This window comes from Balaenoptera acutorostrata, chromosome 20 (assembly GCF_949987535.1).
Source record: "Balaenoptera acutorostrata chromosome 20, mBalAcu1.1, whole genome shotgun sequence".
NCBI lineage: Eukaryota > Metazoa > Chordata > Mammalia > Artiodactyla > Balaenopteridae > Balaenoptera > Balaenoptera acutorostrata.
In genome coordinates, this window is record NC_080083.1 from 22,612,905 (window position 1) to 22,630,555 (window position 17,651).

The following is a 17,651-nucleotide window of genomic DNA, read 5'->3' on the forward strand; positions in this document are numbered from 1 at the left end:
GCAGTCTTGAGGTCAAGTACTAGTGTTGCCATTTACTATATGACTTGCAGGAAGTTACTTAACGTCTCAGGGACTCAGGTTCTTGTGTGGTTCTTTTCAGCTCAAAAACGGGATGATTACTTACAATATCTGATACTCCTCAGGGTCCCCCCTCTCTATGTATATGCTTATACACACATACACATATACATGTACCTTTATTAAATAATGCAGACATATTTTGTAAGTTGTAGTAACTTAAGGCCCATTGTGAAACAAAGAGAGTGTGTATGTGTTGGGTGTTCTGACCCTGAACACCATTCTCAACGGTGAGGGCATTTACAAAGCCTTGTGACACCTGAATTAACCACGTAAGCCTTTAAACCCTTACAATGAAACATTAAAATTCAATGTGGCTATAATCTCTTCCTTACAAAACATGGACCCAGAGAGTCTGGCTTCAAGTATGGTTTTGTTTTTTTTTTAAAAAGGCAGACGTATTATATTCACCACCCAGCTCTTCCCTATGACCACATAAAAAAACACAAATGAAAACTCACAGGCCCATTGTAATACATTGTACCACTTCTGAATGCAACACTTAGCTCAGGCTTACTACCCTGACAAATAAAGGAAAGCACTTTATGAAGCCAATTTAATTGGGAGGTGACAGAAAACATACAGCCATTTTCTTTAGCCTTATCATTGAACTGGCTTCAGCTCCAATCTCTGGCAAATCCCACTCAACAGAAGAAATTAACCAGGTCAGCAGAACAGGTGCTACGTTGTGTCTGTCAAGGGCCTGGCATCACCACAATTACTTGCACACAATGAAGCAGTAATCTTTACAGATCATCTCTCCCAAGAAGCATATTGGGGAGGGGGAGAAAAACTGAAGGGAGGAAGGCAGGGTGGGGGCAGGGGGGATGGTAGTGGGAAGAAGAGGAACAGGAGGCAAAGAGAAAAGGCAAGAAAAGAAAATGAATGTGCAGCTGCCTTGCGGCTCAGCAGATGTCGGGATGTGATGTACGAGGCTAGGATAAGCTGTCGTAGCCTGCTGCCAAAGAGTGGTAAGTGATTAAAGCCTGCACACTTCTAAGCACCATATTTAGAATCTGCAGGGTTTCGAGACTTGCACCCATTCCTTGCTGTGCTGCCAGATGTTGGCAACTGGTCCAGTTCCTACTGACTGTGCATGGATGGCAGCAGTTGGTACGGCAGCAAAGCAATCTGGAATGCTTCCGGAGATGCTGTACATTAACAAGTGTCACCCATCATTCACCTTTACAGAAGGCTGAAACAACTCCAATTTGCTGCCACTTCCCTCTTGGGAAACAGCCAAGATAAAGTTGCACCTGGCAGCCCCATTTGTTTCACTCAGGTGTTTCAGCTGCCTTGCTGACCTCTATTAGTTTAAGTTTTAATTTAGATTAACCCCAGCACCCCAATTAACCAGCAAGGGGAAAAGCTAAGATGTGACTAGTCATAACTGAAATCAGAATTTATCAAAGTTAAAATTATTAATTGGGATGAAGGGCCAATCAAGTAATGCTATTTCTTTTTCAGCAGACCTCCAGGCCAAAAAAAACCCTATATATATATATATATATATATATATATATATATATATATATAAATATAAATATATATATCTTTCAGACTAAGGATTGCCAGTGGAAGCAACGTCTCCCCCAGTAATTTCAGTTTATTTTATTAAGCCTATTTAATTGATGATGCACTTTCCATTGAACAATGTACACTTCAATTAATGAAGACTGGAATATTGTTGGCTGTCTCCCATGATCTCACACAATTATACAGCATTAATATCCCATATCAGGTACTTCCTCGGACACTCCAGAACAAAACAGAATCCCCTACGCTTCTGACAAATGGATATAATAAGAGGAGAAAAGGAAAAAGGAACCGGGGCCTCTGACTAGGAACCCCTGGGGCCACATCGATCCTCTTTCCTAGACCCTCTCATCGTTACTTTTGAGACTTACAGCAATAATTTTGTTGAACATCACAGAGTGAACAGCAAGATTAATTAAAAGTCTCTCTTTTTTCTTCTTTTAGGGCAAAACCAGAGGCATCCCCAATATAGAATCGCTTGTCCTACTTGCTTCACAGTGTAATTTTCCTAAGTTCCTTCCTTCGTATTCCATATACTACATAGTACTGTCGTCATAGCTAAACCTCCAACAAGCATCTGCAAATTCTTCGGCAAAAGTTAACACTAAAAATTCAGCAGAGGAAAATAAAAATTCATCTTGATAAAATAATGGCTCAATCAAAACTGGTTTAGCACTGCTGAACAGCATCCTCAACTCTCCAGAGCTAGAGAGGGTGCATCCTAAAGCACATTTCATTAAGAAGCATGACTTATCAAGATACCCAGGATTACAGGAAATTATTTTAGTTCTTTAGAACAGCCTGGATGTTTAGTCTACCTTAATGGTCACCACCATCATCAAAAAGAGCAGCACAGGGCTTCCCTGGTGGCGCAGTGGGTGAGAATCCACCTGCCAATGCACGGGACACAGGTTCGAGCCCTGGGCCAGGAAGATCCCACATGCCACGGAGCAACTAAGCCCGTGCACCACAACTACTGAGCCTGCGCTCTAGAGCCTACGAGCCACAGCGACTGAGCCCACATGCCACAACTACTGAAGCCCGCGTGCCTAGAGCCCGTGCCCTGCAACAAGAGAAGCCACCGCAATGAGAAGCCCGCGCACCGCAACGAAGAGCAGCCCCCGCTCCGCGCAGCTAGAGAAAGCCAGCACGCAGCAGCGAAGGCTCAACACAGCCAAAAATAAATAAATAAATAAATAAAATTAAAAAAAAAAAAAAAAAGAGCAGCACAGCAGCAGATCACAGCGTCAGGGAAAGAACAGGGGAAATGTTTGTGAAGAGATATTGAGAACGGGACTAGATTTCAACCTCTAGCAATTCCTTCTGTCTTCAAAGCACTACACTTATTATAATCAACAGTAGCAGACAATCTCAATAAATATAAATACTTAACTGATGTGAACATGCACACATGCACAAAAGTTTTAAGAGAATAGACTTAATAGGTTAATAGAACCAGAAGTGCAATTCAAGAATTCTGGGATCCCGGCCCTTCAGCTCCATATCCTTATCTAATAGTAATAGGACAAGAAACCAAACCAAAAAAATCCTCCATTAACATCATCAAAAGCTGCTGAGAGAGAATAAACCACCTGATGCAAAGAAGTTGAAACTGTTTTACAAATAATTCACACTCTGCAACAACAACATAGCTGTAGCTATTTTCATTACAAAAGGAAAAATATAAAAGTAAAGCAATAAATCCAGAACTACACAGTAAGTCGATTCTGAACACAAGAGTTCTAACTCCCTATCTGACTCTATCCTTCCAAAGTAAGCTACCTTTTAGTCAGAGAATTCTATCAGCTGTTTTAAAATGCTAAAGCCTGATTTATAACAAAAGAAAAGAGTGTAAAAATCATACCTGGTGATAAAAGTCATCATCATCAAAGATTTCTTCATCCAGGTCCTTCAGGTGGGCACTGGCAGGGGCTTGAGGAAGGATCTCCTATATCAATGAGAAGGAAAGAGTGAATCCCAATGAGGTTACCAAAGTAATGCAGCTACTATAAATAATGTGTATAACAGTCAAAGCACTATTTTCCTTAAGATATAAAGAGCTCTTCAAATTAAAGAACAAGAACTTCCCTAGTGGTGCAGTGGTTAAGAATCCACCTGCCAATGCAGGAGACATGGGTTCAAGCCCTGGTCTGGGAAGATCACACATGCCACAGAGCAACTAAGCCTGTGCACCACAACTACTGAGCCTGCGCTCTAGAGCCTGCGAACCACAACTACTGAGCCCTCATGTCACAACTACTGAAGCCCACGTGCCTAGAGCCTGTGCTCCACAACAAGAGAAGCCACCGCAATGAGAAGCCCGCACACAGAAACGAAGACCCAATGCAACCAAAAATAAATAAATTAATTAATTTAAAAAAATTGAAGAACAAAAACAATGCAACTGAAAAATGGGCAAAACATTAATAGGCACTTGACAGAAAAAAAACACAAGCAGGGCTTCCCTGGTGGCGCAGTGGTTGAGAATCTGCCTGCCAATGCAGGGGACACGGGTTCGAGCCCTGGTCTGGGAAGATCCCACATGCCACGGAGCAACTGGGCCCGTGTGCTACAATTACTGAGCCTGAGCGTCTGGAGCCTGTGCTCCGCAACAAGAGAGGCCGCGATGGTGAGAGGCCCGCGCACCGCGATGAAGAGTGGTCCCCACTTGCCGCAACTAGAGAAAGCCCTCGCACAGAAACGAAGACTCAACACAGTCATAAATAAATAAATAAATAAATAAATAAAAGAACGTGAATTTCTTAAAAAAAAAAAAAAAAACACAAGCAGTCAATAGTTATACAAAAATATGTTTAATCTAATTCTAATTAAATACATGCAAATTAAAATGAGAAGACATCATTTTTCACCTCTAAAACTGGCAATCTTCAGTAGGAAAACACAGCTGGTGGGATTGGAAATTAATGCAGCCTTTTTGAGGCAATTTTACAACATCTATCAGGTTTTAAAATGTATATTCTCTTTGATTTAACATTTCCACTTCTAGAAGTCTATCCATATGTTCACACAAATACCAAAATAAAAATGCTCAGGAATGTTTCCTATAGCACTGTTTCTAAAACTAGAGACAACATAAATATCCACTGTTCAAATAAATTATAGTACACATCCATACAATGGAATACTCTAGCCATTAGGAAAAATGAGGTAGATCTACATGTAATGACATGGAAAAGTATCTAGAATAATTTAGAAAGTTTTAAGATTTTACATATAGTTTATAACATTTTATATATTTATACACACATACATATATACATCCAACCCATTTAGTTAAAAAAAGACAACCATATTTTTATAAGTGCGTACGTGTTATATGCGTGTGTGTGTGTGTGTGTGTGTGTGTGTATATATATATATATTTATATATATAAATAGAAAATACCTGAAAGTGTGTCACAACTATGAACATTGGTTAAACCTGAGGAGTGGACTTTTTAGACTAGGGGGAATTTTACTTTTCATTTTAAATTCTTCTGAACTTAAAAAATATATTAAGTATATATTTCTACTATAAATAGAAGTTTCCTTTAGACAGAAGAATCTGCCTATTCCAATCCTGGATCCTCTTCTGGAGCGTCTAAACATCCAAAGGAAAGCCTAAAGTACACGCTTGCTTCGATACTGGCATTTCTAAAGAAAAAGCTTTAAAACGGAATTTTAAAAATTGGATTGGGGCTTCCCTGGTGGCGCAGTGGTTGAGAATCTGCCTGCCAATGCAGGGGACATGGGTTCGAGCCCTGGTCTGGGAAGATCCCACATGCCGCGGAGCAACTAGGCCCGTGAGCCACAATTACTGAGCCTGCGCGTCTGGAGCCTGTGCTCTGCAACAAGAGAGGCCGCGACGGTGAGAGGCCCGCGCACTGCGATGAAGAGTGGCCCCCGCTCGCTGCAACTAGAGAAAGCCCTCACACAGAAACGAAGACCCAACACAGCTAAAAATAAAAAAATAAAAAAATAAAAAAATTGGATTACAGGGCTCCCCTGGTGGCACAGTGGTTAAGAATCCGCCTGCCAACACAGGGGACACGAGTTCGAGCCCTGGTCCGGGAAGATCCCACATGCCGTGGAGCAACTAAGCCCGTGAGCCACAACTAGTGAGCCTGCACTCCAGAGCCCGTGAGCCACAACTACTGAAGCCCACATTCCTAGAGCCTGTGCTCTGCCACAAGAGAAGCCACTGCAATGAGAAGCCCATGCACTGCAACGAAGAGTAGCCCCCGATCGTCGCAACTAGAGAAAGCCCATGCACAGCAACAAAGACCCAACGCAGCCAAAAATAAACAAATAAAATAAATAAATTTATTAAAAAAAAATAAATTGGATTACAAATGCTTCCATGACCAGACTCAGATCAAACTCAAAATTAAGAGAAGGCTACACACAATAACAGCTTCATTTTTTAAAAACTTTCCCCTCCCACATATTCTCAGTTTCTCAACAATCTAGGAAAGTAGTGCTTTTTTCCCTTTCTTTCACTGACTTCTTATACCCAGAGGAATACCTACAAGAAGATGATAAGATTTTTCAGTTAATTAGCCTCCTAGAAACCGCTCCCATAATCACCATGCATCGCAGTTCTTACCGGCTGTCCTGGCAAACTCTCTGGGACAGGCTGGGCTGCCGGCTCAGGTTTGCCAAGAACTCGGTAGATAGAGCGCTTGGTCTGTGTCCTTCGAAGTAATCTTTCTTTGTCCATCAGAATATGATCAATCTGAGTCAAGATTGAACGTTCAAAGGCACCAAAACCCTGCAACAACATTAACCAGTGTCAGATAACGTGGAAAGTCTCTGCTGAAGGCAGCTACGTTGGTTTCCCTATCTTTCTGTGTCAGTAGAGAAACAGACAATCCTCCTTCCAGGAGGGACTTTCTGTTAAAGACTGAGTTTCTGAATGGCTCTAATTGTTCTCAGAAAAAAAAAAAAAATTAGTCCCTAAGCAGGTCATATTAGTTTCCTATACCCAGAGATTAACTTCGGCTCCTTTAATAATAATTGTTTTAAAGTCCATTTCTTTAAAGTATTTTGTATTTCCAACACTTACAAGACCACAACTTCTAGAATAAAATACTTTTTTAATAAAGTTGAAATCCCATGCCTGAATGGTATAAACCCCAATGGATTAGGGTTAGGGTTAGCGTTAGGGTTCAGTAAATTTTTCTACAGAAATGACTGATTACTATGACACTGAGGCATCATCCATATAAGGGAGCTGTACTTCCAATCTCTCACAGCTGCTTCAGGTTGCCATGATCTGCCTTACACACACGAGTGCACACACTTGCCTTCCCCAGTTTTCCAGAAGCCAGCTTGGTCTTATCATGCCACTTCTGGAGCGTGCGGTTCCTGTAGACGGTGAAGTCGGCGAAGCGCTTCGCTATGAAGCTGGGGTAGTCCTCAGTCTCCAGCTTTCTCTTTGCTGGGGCCCTCCTCTGTTGCTGCTGCTTCTTCTCTGCTACGAGCTCTTCATCTTCACTGGAAATCTCCTCCTCACTGGAAAACCAGTAAGAACACTGAGTCCAATGTAAATAAACGTTACCTAAATAAAAACTTTGGCGTGGGACTTCCCTGGTGGCGTAGTGGTTAAGAATCCGCCTGCCAATGCAGGGGACACGGGTTCGAGCCCTGGTCCGGGAAGATCCCACATCCCACAGAGCAACTAAGCCAGTGCACCACAACTACTGAGCCTGCACTCTGGAGCCCGCGAGCCACAACTACTGAGCCCTTGTGTCACAACTACTGAAACCTGCACACCTAGAGCCCATGCTCTGCAACAAGAAGAAGCCACCGCAATGAGAAGCCCATGCAACTGCAACTAGAGAAAGCCCACACGCAACGAAGGCCCAATGCAGCCAAAAGTAAAATTAATTAATTAATTAATTAAACAAAACAAAACAAAACAAAACCTAGGCCCACATGCAGTCAAGAGTATTTGTGCCTTCCCTATGCTGTCTGCATCTTAAATAGCACGGGAGATGTGAGGACAGCTTTTTTGTAGTTGCTGGAAGAAAACGTTCGTGAGGTCAAACAAAAACTCATGTAACTTTCCAAATAAATATAAAAATAGATGGTTTTAAAATATTTTTTAAAAAGCAAGCCAACTATAAAAATAAATGAGGTTGTTAAAAACATTATTAGAAATGCACATGAACCAGGCCTATACCACTACAGGAGGGTCTTTAAAAATTAAACATATAATCATACTTTTATGACCTCAATCCCCAAATCAATAAGGGAAATATGTCTCCCTGTAACCAACTGCTCAGGAAAGCTGAGTAATATTGGTCGAACCAAATGAAGAGAAGCAGAATGTGAAGAAAACTCAAAGGGGTAGGCCACAGAATCCGAGCTAGACTGTAATACCCTCAACCGTGCGAGGGAACACGAGAGCCTACAGCTACGGAGCCAGCTACACTGCCTGGACCACCGACCCCAGCGCGCAGGAAGTGCTTACTGAATTGAATGCGAGCTCCTCTCCTTTGCCATTCCAACTAATTCAGTAGAAAGGGATGGAGCAGAGGGGAAGCCCAACGGAAAACAGCAGGCAGGTGCCCTACGCGGCAGGCTCAAACAAAGGGGGGAGGTGGAGGAGAACCTTCATCAACTGTGATAATTTCAGGAAGGGAAAAAATGGTTCTTTCTGCTATTTCCTGAAATTTTTCCACCCTTCGCAATAACTGCTTCTTCCTTCACTGAAAAGTCGACAGTTGTGACCGGCAATTTCATGTATGGGCAACAAAGTGCTTCATAAACATTAATTAAGCGTTCATGTTAAAAATGTGCTTTCACCTATAATCTCACTAGACCTAAAAAGAAGGCAAGATTTTTGCAGAAGCTTACAAAGAAGCTTAGGCACAACTATGCATAAAAATCCAAAACCTAATTCCCAATTTACGTGTCATCCTGGCCACCAATTAAATGTAAGAGGCTCCTTCTATTTTACTAACATTAAGTCCGATATCTGCCTGGAAAGGACCTGACTTTCTTTTTCATAAATAATGGGAAACCATTCAGATGAAAAGAAAATAAGCAATTCCATAGTTCCATTCCCTCCTTACCTTTCTGCTTTGGGCTTTGTTCCATCTACTAGAGATCTAGTGTCTGGATACTGGAAAAGCAACTCTTCCTGAAGATCTACCAATGATCTCAACAATGCTTTAAGTGCCTTGTGACCTGGGAAATAAAGCAGAGAGAAGGAACAGTTAATTATCTACAGTTCTCCAAAGTAGGTGATGCTTATGACACTGGACTCCTGAGCAGTACTGGCTGAGGGGGTGGGCACAGGGTACGCCGGGACTGAGAACTCTCTGAAATACAGAATTCCTGAAAGGAAATAATAACAGTGCTTACCTCATAGGGTCGTTGTGAGGAACAAGCAAGGTAACAATGTGTAAGGTACTTAGAAGAGCGTCTGCAGTAAACTGTGAGCTCTTAAATTTAGTAAGTTTGACAAACTCCTTCCTTGCCTGTCATCATAACCAATCATTTTTTTCCTTTGGTGCTTCTTTCTCAGATATTTTTCCACAGGTTACCCATTGACCTCTTGGATTATCCCTTTACTGATCAACTCCTTAAGCAATTCCTTCTCTTCTAAAGAGCACAGCTTAGTCCTGGGGTCCCTACCACCACCACCACCCTCCCCCAGGAGATCTCCTTTGCCTCTGGTGTGAGCTACCACCTCATTCATTCAATCTCCCAACACATACCCTTAAGGAAGGTTCCAGTTCACGAATAGGAACCCAAGTTAATGACTTACTGTTTGCAGTACAGTCATCCCTCGGTATCCACAGGGGATTGGTTCTAGGAGCTCTCCCCCAGGATAACGAAACCCATGGATGCTCAAGTTCCCTATATGAAAGGGCCTAGTATTTGCATGTAACCTACACGCATCCTCCCACATACTTTAAATCATCTCTAGATTACTTACAACTAGTACAATGTAAACGCTATAAAAATCATTGTGAATACTATGTAAATAGTTGCTAGAGTGCTGCAAATTCAAGTTTTGCTTTTTGGAACCTTCTGACATTTTTTCTTTCCAAATATTTTTGATCCAAAATTGGTTGAATCCGTGGATGCGGAACCCAAGGATATGGAGGTTCCACTGTACTGAACTGTGTATTAAAAATTTGCACACCAAGAATATGTTCTCACCTCATTCTCCTCACAACCAAAAGGAGGCACGTGTAATAAAACTGGTCAGGATTAAGTTTAAAGTCTATGACCAAGAACTTTCAGAATAAAATCTGGCCCTCTGAGAACCAAACTCTTACCTTCTTTATCAGCAAAATCCTACTAAAGGGGCTAAATAGACATTGATAACTACTAGTTAAGTTTTGACAGCACTCAGACATCTCTCTTTATAATCAAACTTTCACATTTCCAGCAACTGCCAAGAAAATCTTCACATGGATGCTCGATCACTCCCTCAAACACACCACGTCAGAAACAAGACTTCGTTCTTCCAACCTAATACTTCTCCTTCGTCTGATTCTCTCACCTCTGTTTAATGTGTTTTCACAGGAGATCACTGACATTTTGGTGCCCTTATTCGATATATTCAGTCAGTTGCTAAATCCTGTGGTTTCCATACTTCCTGTCACTAACCGTTGTCCATCTGTCTCTGGCTATGCTTCGATCACTCCTTCCCGCTTTCCTTTAGTAACTGTAACCTTCTCACAAGTATCCTTACTCTCATTTAGCAATCCCTACGTTCATTTTTATTTTATATTCCAGACTAACTTCAGCCCACACGAACTTCAGTTTAAGTGATGTTTACGAATTTGATTCTATCTCTTCTGCTTCTACCTTGCCCAGCATGAGTAGCTTTCTCACTATTTTACATCTCAACCTATTTCATCAATGGGACACCAACACATGACTCAGACAAGTTCTCCAAACAGATCACGCTGCAGCATTCCATTTCAACATTTGGCTAGGAGCTTACCTGAGAAAGCCTCCTCAGACTGGTCAGAAGGAACTCAATGACCCAACAGCTACTTTGCATTCCTCCAATAATCTCCATATAAGACTATATAGGGACTTCCCTGGTGGTCCAGTGATTAAGAATCCGCCTTCCAATGCAGTGGACTTGGGTTCAATCCCTGGTCAGGGAACTAAGATCCCACATGCCTCGGGGCAAGTAAGCCTCCACGCCGCAACTACCAAGCCCGCACACCCTGGAGCCCACACGCCACAACTAGAGAGAAGCCTGAGCGCTGTAACTAGAGAAGTCCGTGAGCCACAATGAAAGATCCCGCATGCCGCAACCAAGATCCCGCATGCCACAACTAAGACCTGTCGCAGGGACTTCCCTGGTGGTGCAGCAGTTAAGAATCTGCCTGCCAATGCAGGGGACATGGGTTCAATCCCTGGTCTGGGAAGATCACACATGCCGTGGAGCAACTAAGCCCATGCACCATAACTACTGAGCCTGCACTCTAGAGACTGCAAGCCACAACTACTGAGCCCGCATGCCACAACTACTGAAGCCTACGCGCCTAGAGCCCGTGCTCCGCAACAAGAGAAGCCACCACAATGAGAAGCCCGCACGCAGCAACGAAGACCCAACACAGCCAAAAAAAAAAAAAAAAAAGACCCGATGCAGCCAAAAAAAATAAATTAATTAATAAAAATAATAAAACAAAATATTGTTCTTGTATCCAAAAAAAAAGACTATATAAATACAACTTGCTTGTTTAATGTAACAGAAGACCCTTGATCACACCTTTTCTGAATTCCACTTTCTAATCCTTTTATAATCAGTACATATCCACACCACTTGGGGGGACCTGCAATACCTAAATATTACCTGAAAAAAATCCAAAATGCCTTGTGTTCTAAACCCAGGTCCTCAACCTGTTACTCTGAATCTTAACAAAACAAACAAACAAAAAAACCTTTCCACCAAATATAAAAAGTTACTCTCATGAAGAAGAAAAAAGTAACACAGAATTAATCTTCGGACAGTTTTGGGGAAATGGATTAGGTATAAACAAGATGAGAAGTAGGCAAGAAGAGTAAAAAGAATAAAGATATAATAATTTTAAAGACAAGAATTACTTCAAATGTGCTAAGTGTGTAACTAGGATAATGCAAAATTAAAGTAATGAGGAAAGCAGAGAATACAAATAACTACAAATATTAGGTTACCACAAATGATCATCTATGAAAAGAGCTGAAAATTATAAACAGAGATTCCATATAGGTAAGGTTCTGAAAGTTATGTTACAGCCAGAACCTTAAGAAAATAGAAGAGACACTAATACTTGGAAGGAAGCCCATGAAAATGCAGAAATCTCCTCTCATCCAAATTCTGTGCAAATATGAACCATTGTTTTTACCTCCTTTTCTAGAAAGAGCTACATCTTAAGAGAGCCCATGTTCTCCAAAGTGAAACTACAAATCAATTTTGCATTTGCAAAGTAGTCTTCAAAATTCCCAAGACTAAACCTTGAAAATATTAGGCTATGTGAAATAAGTCAGTTGCAAAAGGACAGATATTGTGTGATTACACTTATATGAAGTATCTAAAAAAAATGGTCAAACAGAAAATAGAAGGGTGGTTACCAAGGGCTGGGGAGAGGTGGGAGTGGGGACTTATTGTTTAATGGACACAGAGTTTCAATTTGGGATGATGAAAAAGGTTTTGAAATGGACAGTGGTAATGGCTGGTTGCATAACAATGCAAATGTACCGGCTACTGAACTGTACACTTTAAAATGGTTAAAAATGGTAAATTTTATGTCATATCTATTTTACCACACTTTTTAAAAACACCTTAAAAAATCCTAAGACCAAAGTTGTAATAATTCTACCATCCCAGTCTATCTCTCTACAGAAAAAAATCGTCTACATTCCTTCAACCTGGAGCCTAGTCCAAAAGAACAATGGAATATTACTCAGCCTTAAAAAGGAGAGGAATTCTGACACATGTTACCACATGGATGAACCTTGAGGACATTATGCTAAGTGAAATAAGCCAGTCACAGAAGGACAAATACTGTATCATCCCACTTATATGAGGTACCTAGAGTAGTCCAATTCGTAGAAACAGAAACGGTGCTTGCCAGGGGCTGGGGGGAGAGGGAAATGGAGAGTTGTTGTTTAATGGGTATAGAGTTTTAGTTCTGCAAAATCAAAAAGTTCTGGAGACTGGCTGCACAACAATGTGAATATATTTAGTACTACTGAACTGTACACTTAAAACAGGATGGTAAATTTCATGTTATGTGTCTTTTTACCACAATAAAAAATTATAAGAACAGGAAAATCAAGTGCCTGTCCCTTACTTCCTCTAGGTACCATGTGTCCATGATCTAAAATATGAGATCAAGAACCACGCAGGGAAGAAGCTGCAAAGCAGTTCATAATGTTTATAGCTGCTTGCCCCCAACAATCAAGTCATAATTTGACTCTCACATGTAACATAACTAAGAATTGTGAAAACGTCCAACAAAAAGACTACTACTTTTAAGGGCCACTTTGAAGTAGCTACACAAGCCCTTTTTTTTTTGTTCAAGTCAGTTTTAAAAAATCCATCGCAGATATATTAGACAGCATATCAATCCAACAAGAAAGCAGAGAGCCAATATCAGTAAATCAAAGTGTGCCTTTCTGTTAATACTCTCTCATATGTTCTCATTTTATACACCCCTTCACCCAGTCAGAAAGTAGCCCTAAAGTATTTAAGCTCCATTCAGGGATAGCACCACCATGCATCAAAGTGTCAAGAGACCTACCAGAGATGAAATCTGCAATTCTGTGCTTCTAACCACCAAAAAAAAAAAAAAAATGCTTATCAAAGTCAAGTCACCAGTGGCCAACACATGGACAACCTCCTGCGAAGAGATTTAGAAGCCAGAGCCCAATTCTCGTTTCTTTGTGGTATTAGGGCCACATTTCCTTCTAGTAAAATTTTATGTAAAACCTGAAGAGACGATGAGCAATCCTCTGCTGGTCGCTGTAGGCCTCCTGGAAGCCACAGCTGACGAGGGTGAGGAAAGACTCTCCCCTAGAGGCTCAAATCCAATAGTGAATTCTTCCCAGCCAAAAACCAAACCAAAACAAGCAACTCTCTTTAGCATTCATATAGGGCTGAATTCTACTTGTTCAACCCTATGAATGAGAAAGGGAATGGAATCAACAGTTTCTAGTTCACCTCTAGTTTTTCTCCCAATTAGCATCTGAGTTAAAAGTTAAGAAAAGCTGCATATACTTTCTCCTTGTTCAAAAGAACAAGCCCAAACAGTAATACTGACAGAATTCGGAATTATGATACAGTGGAGCCTTCACGTAATTCTTTGTTGAAGAAGTTAGGGCACCTGGCCACAAAACAAATGGCGACTGTCAAGGACATATATGTTTATTTTGTCTTACATGGTCCATTTCCAGAGGCTTTTCCCTTAAGAGGAGATTAAGAAGGACATGTGCCTCACCTTATTACCAAGATTCAACCCAAGCATCTGGGCACTGGCTTTAGGAATAATTTCCCAAGTAGAGAATAAAAAGAAAGAGTACTTTACTAAGGGTCAGGAGCCCTGTATCCTAACTGACACTATCACTAGTCATTTTCCACTGAGTGGACCAATTTAATCTCTTCAAGTCCCAATGGTCTCATCTATAAAATGTAGATAAGCCTTTGCCTGCTTATCTTGCAGAATTAAGGTGAAAAATAACAAATGCTTTTATATATTAAGGTATTCTGCAAATTTTTTAATGCTGTAGAAAGAGAAAGTATATTACTATCACAAAATCAGCGTCTTTCACATGGTGAAAATCTCTAGCTCTGCCTGTTCTGCTCTACAGCACTAGGACTGAACTAGTATTCACACATTCCTATATTAAGTATTCATTTACATGCTACCCATATGCAAGCATTCTATATATAAAATGTCACCGATCTAAAAACCATTTTCACTTAACAGCTTTATTTTTTCCCCTGATTCATCTAGGCTGCTCGACGTAAACAAAACTGTAGGCAGAGAATAAGTTTGGACATGGGCACACAGTTCATTAATTAGATTATAAACCAATAAGTAAAACTTCTGGCAAGGGGATGGAGGGCAACAGGAAGAGCAAATGTATAAAGTAAAATAAAGCTCACCTTATCAGTTTTTAAATATCCACACAATTATTTTTAAAGTAAATATGCAAACATACAATTATTTATGTGCAAGTAATATAAACTCCCACATTCCTATTACCCCAGATATATACATTGAGGTAGAATATACAGATCGCAACAGCACTTTTTTTTTTCCCTCCTTCCAAAGTAACTCTAGGACTGCAGCTAAACTATAGGTCAAAAGGACACACGATATACTGGCCTGAGAACAATACTTTTCATTCAAATCCATACAAGCCTGCCACTTGCAGTAGTCATCCCCGGCAATTAATCCCCCAAGAAAGACGTTTGATTAAATCTTTTCAAGCAAATCCTTTGCTTTGCTTTTGTTAGTTCACTTCTTGTCAACATCCATTAAAATATGCCTTTAATTCTCCCACAATCTTAAAAAACACCGATTCCACTGTCTTCAACTTTAATCAACTGTATGGCCTGCATTTTTCATTTCATAATAATGTGCTGCTTGGAATTCAAGAGGCAGGCTCAGCATCAATCATCTGGTAAGAATTTTTCCACTGCAATAAATATGCAAATGAGGAGAGCCAGTCAGTCGTATTTCAGGCCCGACTTGCTAGTGTTTTAAAAAAGACACAAATTTATTAATTGCCGGTGGCCAGAGGAATCCTATTACTTTGGGCATTGATTACAAAGCTGTGTGAGTGATTATTGTGCAACTCGCGGGCTACCCAGGCATGAGGAAAAATTATTAAAGCAAGGCAGAGATTATCAACTCGGAATAACAATAAGCCTTAACATTTAGGCCCTAACTTCTTCAACAAAGAATTACGTGAAGGCTGCACTGTATCATAATTCCGAATTCTGTCAGTATTACTGTTTGGGCTTGTTCTATATTCCCCAAGTAGAATGGCGTTACCAGTAAGGAAGAGCACTGCAGGTTACAAATTCCTTAACACCCACTGTGTGGATGAGTCGCTATCATTTCCAGGGTGGGTGCAACTAGAATTTTTATATATCCATGTAGGTATACGCATACACAGGTGTGGGCACATATATATCCCCCGATTTAGAGAAACGGATGTGCTCTTAGGAGGACCACGTTTCGACTGGAACAGTAGAAGAAGTTCTGTCCCACTGTGTTGGTTGGTTGTGTGAACCAAAAGTAGGATTTTTTTTTTAATGGTACAAAATCACCACCAGGATAACTTTTCCAAAGCAGAGCGTGGGGACTTATACTCTAAAATCATGACAACTAAGCCAAAAGCAGACTTGGGTTTTGCGACCTCAGGGAGCCCCATGGCGGAAGGCATGCAGGGGGCTATGGAGGAAACGATTTGATGGGCTAATTCTGAATGCAAAGTATTTTTGTGAGAAACATTCAGCCCAAGACATATTAAATCAAGTAAGAAAGAAGACTCGGTGGACAAAACTTATTTTTTCTCTTAAGAGAATGATGTAGGGAATTGGGGAGTAAGTGGAAGTTGAAATAAGGGAGAGATGAAGAGACATAGGATAAAATATGTTGGGTGAGCCCCCTCACAGAAAGAAACCAAAAGGAAAAATCCTTCCCATTTTACATTACTGTCGCACTAAGTAACATGATAGATAGTGTGCATTTGAGTTCTGTGGAGGGACGTCCCACTCAAGCTGTAATTTCTGACCAGGTATGAATGTGTAAGGAAGGGAAAAAAAGTGCAGAATATCTTAGGTTTCCCTGAATACTCTCTCAAATACCTTGATGAAGTGTGTCAATAAATCCTTAAAAAGCCCTACAGGACACAGCAATCTAACTGATCAATGTACTTCCCGAAACCCACTAGCTACTTTCCATTTCACAGTTCCTAGACAACCTCCATTGTTTCAGAGTACTTACCTGAAAAGGGAAATTTATTTTTCCCCTTTAAACAGAAAGGGTAAATGCTCAGAGCATGAGGTACTTAAAATCCAAGTTTATTTACAAGTAATTGCTTAAACTGTCTAATATAGGAGTTACCCTGGGAGAGTGGGGATACTTTCATTTTTATTTGATACACTTTTGAACTGTTTGAATATTTTATAAGCACATATTACTCTTACAATTTAAAATACTATTAAAGTTTAAACTCTGAAGTAAGGGAACTTGTTAAAAATAAAATTAAAACCACAATCCAAGTAACCTTCTGTTTCATATAAAATAGTCTGATCCTTTCATATTAAAAAGCCTTTAAATAAACAGGTTGTGAACTGTCTCGAACCAAGGGCCCAAATTCTCTATACAGTATGGGTCTAGAAATGGGGGCTCCCATGCAGTTAATCCTTCCTCTCTCAGTATCCTTCGCAGCATTGCTACAACACATATTGTACTGTGCACGTTGTAAGCTGCTTGAGACACAAACCTTGTCCTGCCACTCTAGCAGCCAACACATCACTTGGGCCATAAAAAGTACTCTACAAATATTTCAGTTCCAGAGAACTGATGCCCAAGTCACATGACAGAACATCTAACTACACTATCATTTCCAAATCTAAATGCTGACAAGCAAACAAAATGTGGACTCCCTATTTGCTACCTTCCATAACTGTGTATCCTCAACAAACTGACCTTTTGTTAACACGGAAGCAAGGTAATCAAACTTAACTTTTTCCTTGTTTGAACACGCCAACTATAAGATGTATAGGCTACTCCTAAGAGTCTCAAAACCACTGTATCAGATTTAAGAACTTACAAACATGAAAATAATTAACAATTTTTGTTAGGCATGTTACAATGCATTCTCATGAAAACAGTCATTATCGCCACTTGGATAAACTGAGGCTCAGAAAATAAAAGATTATTTTATTTGCGTTCCTTTTAATATTAGTGAAGGTAAGCACTGCTTATTCATCAACCCAAAAATGAAACACGTGGAGACGCTGCTTTCATGTAAAAACATTTAAATGATGCTTTAAAAGT

The 17,651-nt window shown here is 40.4% G+C and overlaps 1 protein-coding gene across 2 annotated transcripts in view; it reads right to left on the reverse strand.

The window, feature by feature from the left end:
- Positions 1 to 17,651, reverse strand: part of AATF (apoptosis antagonizing transcription factor) — a 104,793-nt gene that overhangs the window by 59,567 nt on the left and 27,575 nt on the right. For both annotated transcript variants that reach the window (XM_057535466.1, XM_057535467.1), the window contains exons 5-8: positions 8,694 to 8,808; positions 6,921 to 7,128; positions 6,221 to 6,385; positions 3,479 to 3,562 (exon numbers count right to left, since the gene is read on the reverse strand). In XM_057535466.1, the coding sequence (XP_057391449.1) occupies positions 3,479 to 3,562; positions 6,221 to 6,385; positions 6,921 to 7,128; positions 8,694 to 8,808 (572 nt within the window). The remainder of the gene's footprint in view (positions 1 to 3,478; positions 3,563 to 6,220; positions 6,386 to 6,920; positions 7,129 to 8,693; positions 8,809 to 17,651) is intronic.